Source organism: Suricata suricatta, chromosome 2 (genome assembly GCF_006229205.1).
Source record: "Suricata suricatta isolate VVHF042 chromosome 2, meerkat_22Aug2017_6uvM2_HiC, whole genome shotgun sequence".
Taxonomy (NCBI): domain Eukaryota; kingdom Metazoa; phylum Chordata; class Mammalia; order Carnivora; family Herpestidae; genus Suricata; species Suricata suricatta.
In genome coordinates, this window is record NC_043701.1 from 78,413,692 (window position 1) to 78,435,548 (window position 21,857).

At 35.9% G+C, this 21,857-nt stretch overlaps 1 protein-coding gene across 9 annotated transcripts in view; it reads left to right on the forward strand.

Annotated features, from left to right (window-relative positions):
- The window catches only part of ANKIB1 (ankyrin repeat and IBR domain containing 1), a 130,127-nt gene that overhangs the window by 29,351 nt on the left and 78,919 nt on the right, over positions 1–21,857 (forward strand). For 6 of the 9 annotated variants that reach the window (XM_029928886.1, XM_029928878.1, XM_029928874.1 and 3 more), the window contains exon 2: positions 13,309–13,586. In XM_029928886.1, the coding sequence (XP_029784746.1) occupies positions 13,399–13,586 (188 nt within the window). In that variant the 5' untranslated portion in view covers positions 13,309–13,398. Of the gene's footprint in view, positions 1–122; positions 165–10,780; positions 10,800–11,033; positions 11,213–13,308; positions 13,587–21,857 lie in introns of those variants that run through there. The other 3 variants (XM_029928848.1, XM_029928855.1, XM_029928835.1) reach the window with 3 other exon arrangements.

Genomic DNA, 21,857 nt, shown 5'->3' on the forward strand with positions numbered 1-21,857 from the left:
TTTAGAAAGAATGGGTATTGAGTTCTTTAAAGGCAATAACTGAATCTTTACCAGTTGCTTTGCAGATCCTCATAGAGGAAGGGAGATAAGATTTATTGAGTACCTAGTATGTGGCAGGCACCATCCTACATACTTTGCCAAGATAATCATGACAGTCCTGCAAGGTAGGTGGCCTTATCCTTATTTTACAGATGAGGAAATTAAGGTACAGAGAGGTTAAGGGATTTGTGCTAGAACTAGGAAATAGTAAATATGGGAATCCAACCCAAATTGCTCTACACTATACTCCTTCCATCAAATCAGGCCTTGACAAACCATAATCCATGGGCCCAATTTTTGTAAATGAAGTTTTATTGGAACACAACCACACCCATTCTATTACATATTGCCTATGCATTTCAAGCTGTAGCAGCAGAGTTGACTAGTTGTGACAGAGATCAGTATGATTCACAGAGCCTAAAATACCTATTTGGCCTTTCATAGAAGAAGTTTGCTGTGAGTAGAAATATCAAGGGAATCAACTTTTGAACAGTAATGAAGGAAGAACTACCTGATAAAGTCTGCCAGTAAAGGTTACAAAGTGTTCTTAGTTGTGGTTCCATGTTAACATCCAATTTGATAAACATTTGTGCCAGGCACACAGATAGGTCCTTAGCAAGAAGCAGAAGGCAAACACATGGTTGAGGCCTTTGAAGCCCATAATTGATTAAAGGGGACAAGCAAGTAAGTAGACTACAATGATGATCACTATGATGGAAGTGTATGAAGTGGACTCTAATTCCCTGAGAGATCAAGGAAGCTCCCCAGAAGAGGTGATATTTGAGTTGGACTTCCAAGATGAGACATTGACAGTTGTAAAGGATGAGGTGTTCAGCAGTTGTGATGGGAATTTGTACCTTCCAGCAAACAGGCCAGCGAGGACTAAGGCACAGAAGCTTACATGTATGTCTCAGAGAAGGATGAACTATAGCCAGGGTATAGAATTTCTGGAAAGGAGTTTGGTTAGAATTGAAGTTATTAAAATAAGTATTAAACTTTATAAGGATGAATATTCCCTATAAAATAGGAAATATTGTGTGTGTCTATTGTGTTTCACACATAGCATACAATAATGATTCCTAAATTAAGTGATATTTGTCTATTTGTGCATATGTGTAGCTCTGTGTTAGGATGTGTGTGTTATATTTGGAGATGGTTTTTAAAGATCCCCTAAGGCAAAGCAGTTATCAAAAACCAGAGCCAAAAGGGACTTGGCTGGCTCAGTCGGTGTAGCATGCAACTCTTGATCTCAGAGTCATGAGTTCGACCCCCAAGTTGAGCATAGAAATTATTTTTTAAAAGTTGGAACCAAAAGGACAGTTTAGATCGAAGGCTCCGCCTTGAACTTCTGAGATGTTCTTCAATTCTACAAGCCCATAAGTTAATCATAGCATACCAGAATTGGAAAGGGACCTTAGGCACCACATATACATGCATACATACATACATTTCAGTTATCCATTCAACAAATGTCTGATATGTTCTTGGGGCTGAGATATGGTAGTGATGCAAACAAAGACTGCCTTCACGGAAGTTGTTTTAGTGGAGAAGACAAAAATTAAATCATTAATTATATGATTTCATATATATTAGGAAGAAAAGACAAGTAGGGATAAAGTGTTAAGAGTGGCCAGGGAAGGCTTCTCTGAGGAAGATCATTCCCAGCTGAGAGAAGAGCAGGTGAAAAGGCCTCAAGGCAAGAGCATGTTTGTAGAAAAACTAGAAGGCAGACAGTGTGACTAGAGCAACACTCTAAGGGGAAAAAAGCAGGAGATAAGGTAAGAGAGGAGACAGCTGAGACCAGAACATACAGGGCCCTACGATCCATTTGGTCAGTGAGAAAATGAGGCTGACTGATAGCCAGGGGCACATAGCAAGTTAATAGCTAGGCCAGGATTGGCACCATTCTGGTTCACCCTCCCTTTTCTTCCCTGTTTGCTAGGGTCATTGTTAGATCATTTAAGCTTGATACGTATACACCTCAAGTATTCTGTAGAGAAGCTCTTCCTCAAGGCCCATCTTGAATGCCCTCTTCCTTTTTTCTAATTATCAAATAGCTACCACTTCGTGGGTGGGTTTCTGTGTGCCAGGCAATGTGCTAATAAGTGCTTTTTAAAAGCACTTGTTACTGCATGTGAATCTACAGTTATCTCTAAATAAAAGGCTAAGAAACTGAAAAGAAAATGTTTCCTGACACCTGTACCACCCCATGCATTTCTTAGAGGTGAATTTGAATTGAGTGTGCATTCAGTAATATACATTTCAATCTTACTGAAACATTAGACTTAGACAAGAACAATAAACTAGTTTTCCCATAATCTAATGAGGAAGACAGATAAATTGTTGGCTGTCCATTCTATACCTATGATTCTATACATTATAATTCATTAAAAATCAGTACTCATAGAACATTTCCATTTTATTGTGATGGCAAGCCTAAATTGCTTTTTTTATTTTTTGTTTTATTTTTAGTGAATATAAGTTTAACATTTCAGTAGTACATTTATGACATTTAAATTGTACCATCAGTTATGTTAATTAATGATTGTACTCAAATAGAATTTTTGTTTGTAATAAAACATAATATAGCTTAAATTTTTTGAATCTGTTACAGTAATAGAATTACGATCAAGGGATATATGCTGGGGAGTCGAGAGTGCATATACCTCAGCTGCTGCAGTGAGGAGCCTTACAGGAGGGTGAAAGATTCCTCAGTAGAGGCTCCCTAGCTAGACATCACATTGTGAAGGCCTACTTTATTGCCATTTGGTCAATCAGATTCAGCCTTTTTATCTCAAGTCATTTTCCTAAGGGACTATGCCAGTTGCATTTTACTGCAGTACTTTCTATTGTTATTGTTACTGGTTACTAAAATATGGATGGGACTTTTAAAAAAAACGGCAGTTCTCCAATCTTTGACATCCCACTTCTTAAAAGAATACAAGGTGGGGAAAAGTGAACCTTAAGTCATGTTAATTTTTAATCATGTTTTCTTGGCATTGTCTTTTGGGGCAGCTTGTATCTCAGTAAATGCCCATGATTTTCTAAAATCCATATGAAGTATGAAAGAGTACCAGATACATTTCATACAGATTTCAATGATCATCTTATGGTCAATTTCAGGATAGGCTTTTTAGGTTGTCTAATGTGGAAGGCAGTTATTTACTTACAAGCCGTTAAAGCTTTTATGGTTAAGTCTTGGGAATATACATTGATAGCACTTAAATGTAGCCCTTTCTATTTCTGTGATTTTATGAATTTAATTGATAAAAATTTAATACTACAAATTTTCTTCATATAGAGAAATAAAAGTTATTTCTTGTATTGGTATACATTATAGTCTTTAGTGAAATAGAAGATATGTTGCATCAATTATTATGAGCTGTAGAATGTTACAAACATTATTACATTTAATATTTACAAGGGCCCTCAGAAATGAGTATTACTTGCTTCATGACAAAATGGATGTTGTCATTAAGAAACTGCCAAGATTCTAGGTCTGCTAGCTTAAAACCTCTTTCAGGGGCATGTGGGTGGCTCAGTTAGTTGAGCATCCAGCATCTGTTTTTAATGTTTTGATTACTGTAGCTTTGTAATATAGTTTGAAATCAAGACATCTGATGCCTCCAGTTTTGTCCTTTTTTCTCAAGATGGTCTTACTATTTGGGGTCTTTTGTGGTTCCATACAACATCTAGGATTGTTCTATTTCTGTGAAAAATGTCACTGAAATTTTGATAGAGACTGCATTGAATCTGTAGATTATTGCTTTGGGTAGAGTTGACATTTTAACAATATTAATTCCTATGCATGACCACAGAATATATTTCCATTTATTTATGTCCTCTTCAATTTCTTTCATCAGTGTCTTATAATTTTCAGTGAATAGGTCTTTTACTTCCTTGGTTAAATTTATTCCTAGGTATTTTATTCTTTTTTATTTAATTGTGAATGGAATTGTTTTCTTATAGTTCATTTCTGATAGTTCATTTATTAATGTATAGAAACAGAACGGATTTTTGTATATTGATTTTGAATTCTGCTGTTTTACTGAATTCATTTATTCTAAAAGTTTGAGGCAGTCTTTAGGGTTTTCTATATATAGTATCAAATCATCTGCAAGTAGTTACAATTTTACTCCTTTCTTTTTTATTTTAAAATTTAAATGCTTTTGAAAAGTAATTTTATTTTATCATATAATTTATTTTAAAAATTTATATCCAAGTTAGTTAGCATATAGTGCAAGAGTGATTTAAGGAGTAGATTCCTTAATGTCCCTTACCCATTTAGGGCCCCCCCCCATATCCCCAACAGTAACCTTTTGTTCTCCATATTTAAAAGTCTCTTATGTTTTGTCCCCCTCCCTGTTTTTATATTATTTTTGGTTCCCTTCCATATGTTCATCTGTTTTGTATCTTAAAGTCTTCATGAGTAAAGTCATATGATATTTGTCTTTCTCTGACTAATTTTGCTTCACATAATACCCTGTAGTTCCATTCATGTAGTTGCAAATGGCAAGATTTCATTCTTTCTGATTGCTGAGCAATACTCCATTGTATATATAGACCACATCTTCTTTATACATTTATCCATCAATGGACATCTGGTCTCTTTCCATACTTTGGCTATTATTGATAGTGCTGCTATAAACATTAGGGTGCATGTGTCCCTTTGAAACGGGATACCTGTATCCCTTAGGTTAATACCTAAGTAGTGCAATTGCTGGGTCACAGGGGAGTTCTATTGATAGTTTTTTGAGGAACCTCCATACTGTTTTCCAGAGTGGCTGCACCAGTTTGCATTCCCACCCGCAGTGCAAAAGAGATCCTCTTTCTCCATATCCTTGCCAATGTCTGTTGTTGCCTGAGCTGTTAATGTTAGCCATTCTGACGGGTGTGAGGTGGTATCTCCTTATGGTGTTGATTTGTATTTCCCTGATGATGAGTGATGTTGGGCATTTTTTCATATGTCAGTTGGACATCTGGATGTCTTCTTTGGAGAAGTGTCTTTCATGTCTTTTGCCCATTTCTTCACTGGATTATTTCCTTTTGGGTGTTGAGTTTGATAAGTTCTTTGAGATTTTGGATACTAACCTTTTATCAAATATCTTCTCCCATTCCATCAATTGCCTTTTAGTTTAACTGATTATTTCCTTCTGCACAGTTGTTTCCTTGTGCAGAAGCTTTTTATCTTGAGGAGGTCCCACTAGTTCCTTTTTGCTTTTGTTTCCCTTGCCTCCAGACACATGTTGAGTAAGAAGTGGCTGTGGCTGAGGTCAAAGAGGTTTTTGCCTACTTCCTCCTCAAGGATTTTGACAGCTTTCTGTCTTACATTTAGGTCTTTCATCCATTTTTAATTTATTTTTGTGTTTGGTGTAGGAAAGTAGTCCAGGTTCATTTTTCTGCATGTTGCTGTCCAGTTTTCTCAGCACCACTTGCTGAAGAGACTGTCTTTATTCCATTGAATATTCTTTCCTACTTTGTCAAAGATGAGTTGGCCATACATTTGTGGGTCCATTTTTTGGGTTCTCTATTCTGTTCCATTGATCTGAGTGTCTGTTTTTGCGACATACTCCTTTCTTTTTGATTTGGATGCCTTTTATTTCTTTTTCATCCCTAATTGCTTTGGCTGGGACTTCCAATACAATGTTAAGTAAAGGTAGCCAAGAGTATACATCCTTGTCTTGTTACTCAATCTAGAGGAAAAGTTTTTGGCTTTTAATCACTGAGAATGATTTAGCTGTAGGTGTTTCGTATGTGGCCTTACGTTGAAGTATGTTCCCTCTTTACCCACTTTGTTGAGCTTTCTTATCATGAACAGATGTTGAATTTTATCAGATACTTTTCATACATCTATTGAGATATCATAAAATTCTTATCTTTCCTTTTGTTAATGTGTATCCTACAGACTGGCAGATGTTGTACCATTGCATTTCCCATTTACTCAGAACCACCATTGCATGTCTTTAGTAAATCCCACTGAATCATAGTGGTATATGATCCTTTTAATGTATTGTTGAACTCACTTTGCAAGTCATTTGGTTTTTGGTAAAGGTAAAAAGGCAACTAATTCAGTGGAGAAAGGACACTTTTTAATAAGCGAGGCTGAAACTGTTGGTTGTTCATACATAAAACATAATGAATCTCCGCCCATACCTCAACCTTATATAGAAATGAATTCACAATGATCATGGACTTAAAAGTAAATGTAAAATTAAAGAACTCCTAAAAGAAAATATTGTGACCTGAGTTAGGCAGAGTTTTATATATGACTTCAAGAGCACCATCCATAAAAGGAAAAAAATAATAAATTTGACTTCATCAAAATTTAAAACTTTTGGCCTATAAACACTGCTATAGGGAAGTTACTGCCTAGAAGAAATATTTGCAAACCACATTTCTAACAGAGGACTTATTTTTTACAGACTATATAAGGAACTTAAATTCAACAGTAATCCTTCTTAAAAATTGTCAAAAGATCTAAACAGACATTTTAGATATACAGTCAAGGTATAGTTGTGGCAAGTAAGTGTATCAAAGCATGTTCTATATCATTAATCATTAGGAAAATGGAAATGAAAACCATTGTGAGGTACCACAATACATCCATTAGAATGGCTACCAAAAAACCCCACAAAATCCTACTGATAATTCCAGATGCTGACTGAGATACAGAGCCAACTGTAACTTTCAAACATGGCTGATAGGAACAAATTGGTACATGTACTCTGGAAAACAGTTTAGTGGTTTCTTGTGAAGTTAAACAAATGACTTAGCACATTTCCCAGCAATTCCATTCCTGGATATTTGCCCAAGAAACATTAAGGCACACATTCACACACACAAAAACTTGTATGTGAAGGTTCTGATAATTTTATTAACACTTGCTAAAAACTGGAAACAACCAACATGTCCTTTAATATGTGACTAAACACTAGTACATCCATGCAATGGAACACTGCTCAGCAAGAAAAATAATTGAACTGTTAATTAATGTGTCAACATGGATAAACCATGACTGCATTTTTCTAAAAATGCTAAGCCCTGTGAAAGTTGTAGCTCAAAACCTGTAATGAAAAATCAAAGCTTTATAGTGTTTGTCTCTCTACTCCCACCAGAATATAAATTCCATAGGTACAATGATGCTTATCTTTGTTCATTTATTTAAGTTGGCTGAAGAAAGTAGATACTAATACTGCTGGTTTACAGTTGAAGAAACAACTCAAAAGTTAAGTTAGTTGGTAATATAAAAATAGAATTTGAACACAGGTCTTTCTAACTCCTACACTTTTCCATGCCATCACACTGCTTTCCAGTACCTTTGGTTTGGCACAATTTCAAAATGAATCCATGGTCCTCAGCTCTGAGCTACAGGTTTTGATCAACTAGGAAGCTTTAAAAATTCTCATTCTGGCCTTGTGCCCCATAGACCAGTTGAAATCACCTCTCTAGGTGACTGATGCATAGTGACAAATGAAAATAACTAGAGATTAATAGTGCTTGTTGAATTAGTGAATGAACAGAGTTGATGTTTAAAATATTATTTGTCCACATGGTTTTTGTCTGCTATAGTATACTGACTTTTCCTGGCTTTTTTTCTCCTATCCTTATTTCTTTTTTTTTTTTTTCTTTTTTACCTTATCCTTTGAAAGTTCTCTTACAGTCTGTTTTTAAACCATCCTCTCCTTTTCTGTAAATATTACTGCAGTGACAATCCATTTCTCTGGATGTAGAGCTTTCTGGAATCATCTTCTTTGAGGTACATCTCTCTGACTTCAGCCTAGAGTGGAGTGAGGTTGGGATTTACTGTTTGAATGAACTATTTGTTTCTATTCTGGCTGAAGAGACATTTAGTTGTAGATTTACAATTGTTATTTTTTTAATAGTTTATTGTCAAATTGGTTTCCCAACAAGAACCCCCCTCCATGACCACCCTCGCCTCCCCCTTCAGCCCTCAGTTTGTTTTTAGTATTCAAGAGTCTCTCATGATTTGCGTCCCTCTTTCTCCCCAACTCTCTTTCCCCCTTCCTCTCCCCCTGGTCCTCCATTAGGTTTCTTCTGTTCTCCTGTTAAACCTATGAGTGCAAACATATGGTATCTGCCCTTCTCCGCCTGACTTATTTTGCTTAGCATGACACCCTCAAGGTCCATCCGCTTTGCTACAAATGGCCAGATTTCATTCTTTCTCATTGCCACGTAATACTCCATTGTGTGTGTGTGTGTGTGTGTGTGTGTGTGTGTGTGTATACACACCACATCTTCTTGATCCATCATCAGGTGATGGATATTTAGGCTCTTTCTATGATTTGGCTGTTGTAGAAAGCACCACTATGAACATTGGGGTACATGTGCCCCTATGCATCAGCAATTCTGTATCCCTTGGGTAAATCCCTAGCAGTACTATTGCTGGGTTATAGGGGAGTTCTACTGATAGTTTTTGGAGGAAACTCCACACTGTTTTCCAGAGCAGGTGTACCAGTTTACATTCCCACCAACAGTGTAGGAAGATGCCCGTCTCTCCACACCCTCACCAGCATCTATAGTCTCCTGATTTGTTCATTTTCGCCACTCTGACTGGTGTGAGGAGATATCTCAGTGTGGTATTGATTTGTATTTCCCTGATGATGAGTGATGCTGAGCATCATTTCATGTGCCTGTAGGCCATCTGGATGTCCTCTTTGGAGAAGTGTCTGTTCATGTCTTCTGCCCATTTCTTCACTGGATTATTCATTTTTCGGGTGTGGAGTTTAGTGAGTTCCTTATAGATTTTGGATACTAGCCCTTTATCTGATATGTCATTTGCAACTATCTTTTCCCATTCTGTTGATTGCCTATTAGTTTTCTTGATTGTTTCCTTTGCAGTGCAGAAGCTTTTTATCTTGATAAGGACCCAATAGTTCATTTTTGCTTTTATTTCCCTTGCCTTTGGGGATGTGTCGAGTAGGAAATTGCTGCAGTTGAGGTCAAGGAGGCTGTTTCCTACTTTCTCTTCGAGGGTTTTGATGGTTTCCTGTCTCACATTCAGCTCCTCCATCCATTTTGAGTTTATTTTTGTGTATGGTATAAGAAAGTGGTCTAGTTTCATTCTTCTGCATGTTGCTGTCCAGTTCTCCCCGCACCACCTGCTAAAGAGGCAGTCTTTTTTCCATCGGATACTCTTTCCTGCTTTGTCAAAGATTAATTGGCTGTACATTTGTGGGCCCAGTTCTGGGTTCTCTATTCTATTCCACTGGTTTGTGTGTCTGTTTTTGTGCCAATACTATACTGTCTTGATGACAGCTTTGTAGTAGAGGCTAACGTCTGGTACTGTGATGCCTCCCGTTTTGGTTTTCTTCTTCAATTATAATTGTTATTCTTATCAATAGTGCAGACAGTTAAATGATGAATTGGGGGTAGATGGTGAATGAATGTGTTTGTGTGTGTATGTTTATAATGGGTTTTCTTGAGGTAAATGAAGAATGGAAGCCGATTATTTTCATTTAGGTCAATAACTTCAATTCATAATTATGACTTTAAAAATTATTTACTTCTGGGGCACATGGGTGGCTCAGTCACTTAAGCGTCTGACTTTGGCTTTAATCTCACAGTTCATGGGTTCGACCCCTGTGTCGGGCTCTGTACTGACAGCTTGGAGCCTGAATCCTGCTTTGGATTCTGTGTCTCCCTGTCACTTTATCCCTCCCCCACTCACACTGTGTCTTTCTCAAAAATAGATAAATATTAAAAAAAATTTTTTAATAATTTACTTCTGTGGAAACAGATAAGAGCAAGTTATTTCTCAAGAATTTCATATTATTTAAAAGATTTCTGGGAATCATTTATTAATTTAAGTGCCCTTGAATTTTTGTTGCAGATAATTAACCTATGAAAACAGAAGTTGAGAGAGATTTAAAGCAAGAGTTATAGAGCCTTTCATAATAAGTTAATCAGAAATTAGGGAAAGCTTGCTAGAGTCCAGTGATAGTCTATATTTTTCTTACTATTTTCATTAAATACTTACCAGATGCAGTATTTTTTCACTGACAGCTGAAACTTTGTATAGATTTTCTTATAAAACTTAAAACCCCCAAATAAGGAATTATTTTCACCTCTTTGGTTAGTCAGTCACTTGCCTCATGAAACTATACATAAATTTATCTTGCAATTGGGGGCATTATTTAAGAATTTGATTCAGAGGGCACAGGCACTTCAGGTTATACTAGTTGCAGCGATGAAAAGGTTAAAGGACACATCTGGCAAATTTCTAGATAAGATGTGAGAATAATCTGAGCTGATAGACCTATGACTTTTAAGTGATGCATTTCCTGCTGACTTTCAGGCTTATTGAACTCAAATTTAAAAAGTGAAACAGACTTTAAAATAACTGAGAACCACAAAAAGATTTAGAGATACCATTATGCTTTTCACCATGAGTGACAGTAATGTTCAATGCACATTTAGAGAATTATTGATTTTTTTAAAGTATCTTGTTACTTCAAATAAATATTCCAAGATAGCATTGCTTTCTTAGGTACTTCTTTTATTCACATCTTGGATAGAATTTACTTTACTTTTTTTTTTTCTGTTTTTTATTTATATTTGAGAGACAGAGAAAGACAGCACGAGCAGGGGAGGGTCAGAGAGAGAGGGAGACACAAAACCTGAAACAGGCTCCAGGCTCTGAGCTAGCAGTCAGCACAGAGCCCGACGCGGGGCTCAAACCCACAAACCGTGAGATCATGACCTGAGCCAAAGCCTGAAGCCTAACCGACTGAGCCACCCAGGTGCTCCTAGAATTTATTTTTCTTATAGAACATTTGCTAAAGTATAACGTAAATCAAAGAAAATGTGTTGTTTATTAATCTAATCCAAAACACCAAAAATATTTATAATTTGAGCTACATTCTAACAGGGAAGAAAGATAATACCAAACAACTGTATGTTTTCAAATCCTTATGTAAGTCACTTTAAAATTTACATGATGTATTTTATGTTTGGTTATAGGTTGAAATACACAGCAAACTGAATGGAGTTCTCATTTAAAATAATAAATCCTTGAAGTGGTTAAAGCTATACAACAAAACACAAATTATTTCACTGAGAATAAATACATGGCTCCTAGATTCTATGAAAAACAAAAGAAAAAAAAATACTGGGTGTCCCTGAAAAATCCCAAAAGTGTCTGTAGTATATTGTGGTAAGTAGAAGAGTGTTAGTGGGAGGGATTTTCCTTATTCTAGATGAAATTATAAAGGATTAGTACATTAATCTAAAGATTCATCAACCCTCTGGAAAATTAAATAAAAATTTTTAATTATGTAGTGTCATCCAATTTATGTATATAAATATTTATAATGTATGTATTATGTATCAACTACATATTTACATGCTTTATAAATAAGGTAATTATCAAAATGCTTACAGTGGTTATATTCCAGTTATCTTTTGGTTTTCTTTACTCATTCTAATATACATATGTATTTGCATATTTAAAGTAAAAATGTCAATGACAAAGAGCCTTTAAAAGACTCAAATGGTGACCTCATTAAGTATAGACGTGCGCCAATGCTGCTATAGTCAGTAGTTAACACCTGTCTCTAAAATTGGATTAACAGGGGTGCCTGGGTGGCTCAGTTGGTTGAGCTTCGGCTTCAGCTCAGGTCATGATCTCACGGTTCGTGCGTTCAGAGCCTGGAGCCTGCTTCAAATTCTGTGTCTCCCTCTCTCTATGACCCTCCCCTGCTTGCACTGTCTCTCTCTGTCTCTCAAAAATAAATAAAAAACAGTAAAAAAAATTTAATAAAATAGGATTAACAGATGTCTTACCCTGCCTGTTTACCTTCATCTCCATTCTCAGGTAAAACCATTTGCCTAGAGGGAGTTAGGAGTTTTTTTTATAGTAGTGTGTGCACTTTGAAATCACCCAAGGAAGCCAAATACGAGTGCCTTTGTGATACCCTCTAGAAGCTGATTTAATTAGTCTGGAGTTTAGCTTGACTCTTGGGACCTTGAAGTTCTCCATGTTATTCAATGTACAGCCAAGGTAGAGAGCCTCTGTTTTATAGGAAACTTTAAAAAACAACTCATTTGTTCTTTAGTGTGTTCATTTATATTATGTTGAAACTGCTGCTACCCTGTACAAACTAAACTTGTATTGAACAAGTACATTTATTTTCAATTTTTTTTAAAGTTATGTTTTAATGTCCAGTCTGTTACTTACTAAGTTAATTGGGTAACATGATGGACTCTTGTATTCTGCCTCTAACTTTTCCTCCCTACAATCTAACTTCTACCCTGTCCCAGTGGTTAATTTTCTAAAGCATAAAATAATTATATCACTGTCATGCATAAAAGCCTTTAAGTACCCATTCTTTACAGATTAAGGTGTAAGTTCTTACTTGGCCCTAACCTGTTTTCATTTTTATCTTCTGTTAGTTCAACACTAGAGACCCTCAACTCCATCCTTATTGATAGTTCTTTGACTGGTCCTTTTATTTCATACCTGCCTTCACATACACTATTTTCTTGATCACTCATTTTGATCAGAGTTCAAGAATAGATTCAGAAACATTTGATGGCGGGGGTGCCTGGATGGCTCAGTCCATTAGGCGTCTAACTCTTGATTTCGGGTCAGGTCATGATCTCACAGATTGTGTGTTCAAGCCCTGCATCAGGCTCTGTTCTGATAGCTTGGAGCCTGCTTGGGATTCTCTAAATGAATGAATGAATGAGTGAATCAATGAATGAATAATTGAAAGAAAAGAAGGAAGGAAGGAAGATTTGTTGGAATGAAGCAAAACTCGCATTTATTGAGCATGCTAGCCAAGGACTGTGAGTTTTTTTAAATAACACCTATTCTGAAGTTCATATATGAGCAAAATTTTATACATTTTTTACTCTCCCAAAACCTGTCTGAGTCATCTTATACATAATTTATACAGAGATTTAAGTGTATGCAATCATAAAATTCAGTCAAGTTATTTCCTGCCCATGTGAAGAGGAAAATTGAAAGGCTCATGTATGTAGATACTTCCATAGTACAAAATGCCGCCTGGAAACCTTAAAGTTTTTGTGTGGATAAATGTTACAGTTTAACAAGGAGTTAATTTGGGCAATGTTAAAAATTTGAGATTTTTTTTTTACTATGAAGATGAATTTGGTGAAATATAGTTTGCTCCCTTGTATATGCTTCATAGGTTTTATTAATGCTCCCAATTATATTATTGTTTCTTTAGGATACTGCTTTATAATTGTTGTTTTACAATCTAATTCGATAATTTTTTCTTCCATTAGAATGTGAAACATGTTGCAGAAACATTCAAGAAGTGGCTGAAGGGGGAAGGAAAAAAGTGCCACTGCCTGTCAAAAAAACCAAAAGAAAACATGGGAAATACAACCACCAAATTCCGTAAAGCACTCATCAATGGTGATGAAAACCTGGCCTGCCAAATATATGAAAACAACCCTCAGCTAAAAGAATCCCTTGATCCAAATACATCTTATGGAGAGCCCTACCAGCACAATACTCCATTACACTATGCTGCTAGACATGGAATGAATAGAATACTTGGGTAAGTAATATTGTAAACCAATTAATAATAAATTAGTGAAAGGAAAAAAATGCTTGATCTTTGAAAATATATATGTGCATATGTGCATGTTTGATGCTACTCTAGTAAATTAAACTTTCTAAAACTGATAATGCTTAAGTTACTATGATTTTTTTTTATTATGCCTAAATTAGACCAGAATTTTTAATAGTGAGGTTGGTTCACATATTTTTGTGGCTGTAAATAATTTTGATCCACAGTGTATTTCATAGTATGATATCTTGATCATATTTTAGTGTTTAATTTATAGCATTTCAATTCTAGAAAACTACTTATCAGCTGTCAAAAAAATAGTGCCTACAGCAAAGTTATAAGCTCTGATTAGCTAGTTTAAGATGACAAAACAGATGCATTTGCCTTATCTAGTCATGATTGGATTTGAGTTTCCTTTCATTTAATGGGGTTCAGTTACTTGAAAAGACTTCTAATAGCAAAACATTTCCTTAAAACCAAAAATACTAAGAAACTTAAAATCTCTTCAACAAGAAAGCATTAGTGACAGAAAACATTTATATGAAGATTCATGAGAATGAAATTTTATATGTGCTAGCTTATAAAATGAAAGACACAGAGGTCAGCAGTTCTAAAACAAATATAGTGTTTTTAGCAGTAGATATGCAGCTAGAGAAGCCTGATGCTGGAAGACTAAATAGACACTTCTTTGCTTACACAGTGAAATACAGTTTGTAAAGCAGTATTCAAAGCTCTTTAGAATTTTATTTTAAAAAGCTTTCAACCTTTTAAATATATCTTTTAATGCAAATTGTTGTTCAGATTAATCTGTTCCTTTTGGTTTCTCTGAAACATGGCAAGTGCGCTGTTTGCCCTGTGCAGGCCACTCCTGCCAGATCCCCTTCCTTACTCCTTTCAGCTTTCTCTTTCTTATTTAAGTCTTACCCTTCCTCTAAGGTCCTGTGCAGGCTTTATCTATCTTCTTAGCCTGTTACAACCCAAGAGAACCATTGTCTTTTTTAACTTATGGGGCTTTTTTTTTTGGTTTGTGTTATTTGGTATAATTTATAATTTTGTTTCTCTTCTCTCGATCTACAAATTTTTTTTACCTATTTTCCTTCTTTGTACTTTTAGCATCTAGCATAGTATCTTATACAAAGTAAAGAACAGTTTTATAAAATCACATAAAAATATTTTTATGGGGTTCCTGGGTGATTCTGACTTCAGGTCAGGTCATAATCTCATGGTTCCTGAGTCTGAGTTCCACATAGGGTGAGCTCAAGTCTGGCAGAGAGTGAACTCAAGCCCCGCTTTGGGCTCCATCCACACTGATAGTGCGTGAGGTTCTCTCTCCTCCTCTGTCTCTACTCCTTGCTCACTTGCACCCCCTCTTTCTTAAAAAGGAAAAAAAGAAAAGAAAATATTTTTATGATCAGGAATTGTGAATGAGAAAAATTACATAAATTAAGTCATCTGTACCCATGACTTTTTCAAGTAGATATCTCTGTAACCTCTAAAAAATAAGTATTTCTTGACTTCATATTTCTGTAACCTCTCCTTTTTGCATTTATTTTTTGTTTTCATTTCCCTAAAGATACCTACTTAGAAGCCACCTCCAACTCATCTTGTTTAAAATTTTATGGTTTTTCTTCCCAAACTGGGTTAATGACACTAATATATTGTGCTGATGTGACTTTGGCAAACATATTGAGGGCTTACTGTTTTCTAGGCACTATAAACATTGTCTACATGCATTATCTCCTTTTAATCCTGATTATACCTCTGTGAGGTAGTTTGCTGTCTACATTTTAGAGGTGAGAAAACAGGCACAGGAAGATTAAGCAACTTGTCAGATCTCTAGCAGCTTGTAAGTGACAGAACTAATTGCTTAGGCAGCTGACTGTAGGCTTCAGGCTTTTAAACCACTATGATAGCCTCTTATCTGTACAGTTAGATAAACCTATGTGTCAGGGCTGCCTAAGCCGCTTATTAGCAGGGCAAGTTATTTCACCACTCTGGGCTTTAGTTCCCTTCTCTGTAAAATAGACAGCTATTACATACAGCTTGTGGGACAATTTAATTAATGTGTTATATATCTATCATGCTGCCTAGGATACAGTATGTACTCAGTAATGTTCTTACTTCTTATCTCCGTAACCCTAAATATCTTCAAATCATCCTTGACTTACTCTTCTCCTTTACCAAACCTGCTTCTAATAGGAAGTTCACTAAGTCTTATCTCTAGAATTCACTTCCTTCTATTCCCATTGCCCCAAGCTTAGCTCACTCTACGACCTGTGCTCCCAATATTGAAATGATCTGCTTCCTAAATGTTCTTATTACACCTCTTTTCCTCTCATAATCTCATGTCCAGATTAATCTTGCTCAAATATATCCTTTTTAAAATATTTTTCTGTCATGACAAAACTGTAACAATAATCTATTGTTTGCATTATTCTGTTTGGCTTCCCAAGGTCTCTTGACTCTGCCCGCATTCTACCCAATCACCCTGATTTTTCTTTACTCTCTAGCATGCTTTCCTCATCAGGACTGGTTGATTGACTTCGTTGTACTTTAGAAATTCCACCCCCTTCACTTTATTCCTGTTGTTCCTCGATTCTCTGATGTTTTCTTTCGTCTCTAACTCCGTCTCCTTTAAGTCCTGACTTGGTTTCTGCCCTTTTCATTTATTTATCTACAACTACTCTGATCTGCAGCAATTTTTGTTTTCTGAAATTCCTACAATTTAGATTTTACACCATCTTATTATTAAACTCATCTTCTCCACTTCATTATAAAAATTGTAAATACAATGCTAGATGCTTAGTAATATTCTCAATAGATTGGCTATTGAATGCTTAATCTATTAAAGCTTTCTTTTTTTTAAAGTTAAATATTTTCAGTGAGATTATAGAACTGTTGTATTGCATTAGCTTCCTGACATTGAACACTACAATACTATTTAGTATCAAGTCTTGTTACTTGATTAATTAAAACTTGCTTGGAATACTAAAATAAAATATATTTAAATATTATTACTAAAATAATATGTATATTTTTAACATAAAAAACAAGTAGCAAAATGTTTTTAACCATCTGTAGTGTAATTTACAAGTATATAGTCTAAAATTAAAAAACACTATTAAGAAAGTTTTCAAATGCAGTGATCCTTAGGTATGTTCTGAGGACTCCTATATTCTGAGACTTTTAGGAGGTACATGTGGTCAAATCTATTTTTGTACTAGTACTAAGGTGTTATTTGCCCTATGCACTGTGTTGACGTTTGCAGTGAAAGCGCAAAAACTGGAGGCTAAAGCTGCTGATGCCTGTAGATGAATTAAAACAGAGGCACCCAACCTTACTAGCAACCATTGTATTCATTACTGCTAGCTACTTGCTGGTTTTTTAAAAAAGGAAAAGAAAAGCCAAGTGTTTCCCTTAGAAGTGTCATTGATCAAGCAGTAAAAATTATTAGTTTTAACTAATCTTCATCTTTCAGTGCACATCCTAATATTCCATGGGCAGATGGGACCGTGCCTGGAGCACTTCTGCGTACTGAACTATGATGACAGCTTTGAGTGAGAACACTTGTACTGCTGTTTGAGGTTCAGGTTGAACCACAGCTTTTTTCACGAAACACCATTTTAAACTAACCACAGCAACAAAAATGATGGTTATACAGACTGGGATACTTGTCTCACATTTTCTTGAAAATGAATTATGTGAGCCTATCAGTTCAAAGAAAAGCTGATAAAAATGATAAAATTTGAGCTTTCAAGTGAATATGGAAATTTAAAAAAACTTATATCACTATCTTTAGCGTGGTAGCTTCCCCGTACTTAAGGCCTTTTATTATAAGATTGGCAATGTGGTTTTTAAAAAAAATATTGTATGGTGTAAAAGGATGACATCTAGAAGATCTGCATAACTCAGTGAATCAGTTTTTTCAAAAGATAGGATATGATTTTTAAAAATTATTCATGGGTAAAAGTTTTATTCGAAGTGCCAGGTATACCAATAGATTTTAATGTAACAGAGTACAAAAAGTCATTGATATGATTTCAGGTTTTACATTGCAAGTAATCTAAGAAGTGGCCACTTGTTAAGTTTTTGGTATAGTATCAAATACTAATATTCACAGTTAACCTGAAAAGCCACTTTAGAATACTATTCCCTTTTCTAACTATATAAAGGCTGAATTGTTTCAAACAAACAATAATATTGTTTGAACCAAAACAACATATCACAACAGATAGAATGCTATGAGAGTTTGTCTTCTGCTCACTAGACATTAAAAGAAATTTGTAAACATGTAAAACAATGTCATTCCTTTCCTCTCACTTAATTTTTTAATATAGTTTTTTTTTCATTTTAGGATGTTAAGAATGTTTAATATGTAATGGGGGTTTTATGAATAAATATTTTTAAATGTCTTTTATTTTTTTTAATTTTAAAAAATGTTTATTTATTTATTTTGAGAGAGAAAGAGAATCCCAAGCAGGCTCAGTATGGTTAGCATGGAGCCCAGTGCATGGCTCGATCCCACGAACTGTGAGATTGTGACCTGAGCTGAAATTAAGAGTCCAGCACTCAACACTTGGGCATCTGAGTGGCTCATTCATTAAGCATCTGACCTCAGTTTGGGTCATGATATCACAGTTTGTGAGTTCCACTCCCACATCAGGTGAGCATGAGCCCTGCCTTGGGATAGCATGAGTCCTTCTCTCCCTCTCTCTCCCTCTCTCTCCCTCTTTCTCCCTCTTTCTCCCTCTTTCTCTCCCTCTCTTTGCCCTTAATGGGACTGCCCCTTATGAGATCCTCTCTCTCTTTTCCTTTCTCTCTGCCCCTCACTCACTTGTGCTGTCTTTCTCTCTCTCCCCCTTTATTTGGGAAAAAAGAAAAAAGGTCACTCAACCAACTGAGCCACCTAGGTGCCCCATGAAATTACTCTTCATAACACTATCATATAAAATAAAGATAAATAGCATTTGCTCATCAGCATTAAATAAAATAGCAAGTCTCTTCCAATTATTTGTGTCTTATATAGCTTCAAATATTTCACTGTATTTAACCTTGTAGACTTTCTAACAAATTGATGGCCATTATTTTCTCATGATGCCTCATTTAATCTGGAGTACCTGTCTTCTGGCTTCAGTATATATCCTGGGCTCAGCTTGGCTAGATTCTTAATGCATGAAATGTATATGGATAGACAAGGGTAAATATACTTAGTCAAGGACCTAGCAGCCAAAAAGTAAATAAAGCCTCTATGTGGAATAAGACCATTTCCTTAGCTTTATGGTACCTGCAATAGGAGGCATAACTTTCCTCTCTTCTTAGGCAGAATAATAAGGTAAAAGAGGGGTAGTTTACAGTTTAACAGCTCCATATCACTCTTAACCCAGATGCTCTGTATTTACCTTATTCCACACCACGTTGCCTCCTTCATGAGAAACTAAATCCATATTCACAAATAGTTACTACTTAATGTAGCAAAAATAAAACAAAACTGTTAGACTTTGCAGTCAAGGTGTCCTAGTTGGGATATATAACTTTTTAGTTATATCTTCTGGAAAGTCATGTATCAAATAGAATTATAATGCTTATTTTCCTTAGATTTTACAGAGTAGCCTCTTTTACTTCTTTGTAAATAAAAGGGGACTGTCTCATGATGTAAATAAAATCCAAAACCTTCATTAGAACATACATTAATATCAAGCTTTGAGAATTAAAAGAGTTTTTAATTCTTGATTTCTGTTTTTTGACTCTTCTATTTTAGTTCTTTTAATAGATTAAACGGATTTAAGTGGATTGAAGTTCTTCTCTCCTACCCCTCCTTGCCGGCAAACCCCATAGGGACAGGGACTTAATTTGTTTTCTTCACAATATGCCTAAGTTTTAGAATAGTACCTGCCAAGTAACAACTGCTCAATAAATACTTGTTGCATAAAAGAAAAGATTTAAAAAGACCTGAAAGTATATGCATATGTTAGTGACTGGGAGAATAAGAATGTTAATGGCAAGAAATTGAGGCTCCTGCAGAGCCGAATATTATTTTGGAGGGAGCTCAGTTGAATATGAGATGATAGTGGAAATATGCAGAATAATGGAGCCTATCAAGAGTTAAAATATGGGGGCACCTGGGTGGCTCAGTTGGTTAGGCGTCCAGCTTCGGCTCAGGTCATGATCTCACGGTTTGTGGGTTCGAGCCCTGCGTTGGGCTTTGTGCTGACAACTAGCTCAGAGCCTGGAGCCTGCTTCAGATTCTGTGTCTTCGTCTCTCTGACCACCCCCCCCTCCCCCCCGCTGCTCGCACTGTCTCTGTCTCTCAAAAATAAAAATAAAAAAACATTTAAAAAAAAGTTGAAACATGGTCTAGAGGTCAGACAAGAAGTAAGACACAGTGATAGAGCATTAAAAAATTATTACAGAAGCAATAATAGAAACCCTTTAAGAAAACCATTATTCCAGGGCACCTGGGTGACTCAGTTGGTTAAGCATCCAACTCTTGATTTTGTCTCCCATCATGATCTCACAGTTCCTGAGATCAAGCCCTGTATTGGGCTCCATGGAGCCTGCTTGGGATTCTCTCCTTCTCTCCCTGCCCCTCCCCTCTTGCACTCTTGTTTGTCTCAAAATAAATAAATAAACTTAAAAAAAAAAAAGGGGACACCTGGGTGGCTCAGTCGGTTAAGCGTCCAACTTCAGCTCAAGTTATGATCTTGTGATTCATGGATTCAAGCCCCGCATCCAGCTCTGTGCTGACAGCTAGGAGTCTGGAGCCTGCTTCAGACTCTGTGTCTCCCTCTCCCTTTGCCCCTTTGCCTGTCTCTTTCTGTCTCTCTCAAAAATAAATAAACACTAAAAAAAAGTTTTTTTAATGAAAAAAAAGAGAACTATGATTCCACCACCATTGTCTATCATTTGGGTTCTGATAATACTTTACCATTTACAAAGTATATTCACAGAAACCATTGAAAGATAGATAGATGACTTTGAGAATAGATTTGTTCTGTGAAAGGAGAGAGTGTGTATGAAGAAGAAAATGGATTCAAGAACCTAATTTGCTTCCAGTAATGAAGTAGAGCTATCATCATGGGTAAAGAGAAGTTGTGCTAAAAAATTAAGAGAGCCTGGGTGGCTCAGTTGGTTAAACACCTGCCTTTGGTTCAGGTCATGATCTCACAGTTCGTGGGTTCAAGGTTGTGCATTGGGCTCCAGAGGAGCCTGGAGCCTGCTTCAGATTCTGTGTCTCCCTCTCTCCACCCCTCCCCTGCAAGTGCTCCTTCTCTCTCAAAAATAAACATTAAAAAAAAAAAAGGAATTATTCTGTATTCTCTTCTAGTTTGAGTTATAACATTCGTAGCTAGGCTTTGTAATGATTTTATAATTTTTTATTTTATAGACATACTATGATTTATGTTTACCTATCTCTCCTGTAACCAGACATTTAACTGATGCCAAAGTTTTTGTAGTCAAAGTAACCCTGTTTTGAATGTCATAGATTTTTATTTCTTATAAGTAGTTTCCTTTAGGATAGATTTTCAGAAGTAAATATACCTGGTCAGAGGATATGAACCATATATTAGTTGTTAATGAGCTATGTATTATGTAACTTGCCCGAGATCACATAGCTAAAAAATGACAATTGGGATTAGAGCCTGGCAGTCTATACTAGATGCCATGTTCTTGACCAGTCTATTACACTGCTGGCTTGAGAGATCGCCAGTGCTGTGTCACCAATCTAGATCATAAGAGTAATATACGTTCAGTTCATCTGTCAAAATTATAGCAAGAAACTGCTTTGTTTGACACTGTATTGAGGATTTCAGGAAGAACAGGATATAGACCCTACCTTAGAAGCCTATAAACAAAGTGGGAGAAGGGATTAGATATGTAAGAAAGTAACTGATACAGTATAATGATTTATATACTTAGGATACTATATGAACACAAATAAGGGAGTGGCCAAATTAGAGTAGGGAGCCTAGTATAAAGAAGCTTCTAAATAGGATTGGGTTTATTTAGGTAGTGTCCATCAGTTTCTAGAAAACCAAATAGTGGAACAAGCAGTGAAGTACATATGTACTGTGGGGATCAGAAGGTCATAAAGGTTATAGAGAAAATATGCAGTTAGGGCTTTCTGAGGAAATTTTTCTGAAACTTGGGACTTGGGCTAAAAGACCAGCTTTAGAAGTTAAACTGTGACTGACTAGATATTGAGAACTCTCCAAGAGATTACCTCCCAGAAAATAGATGTTTACATCTGAAAGGGAATGA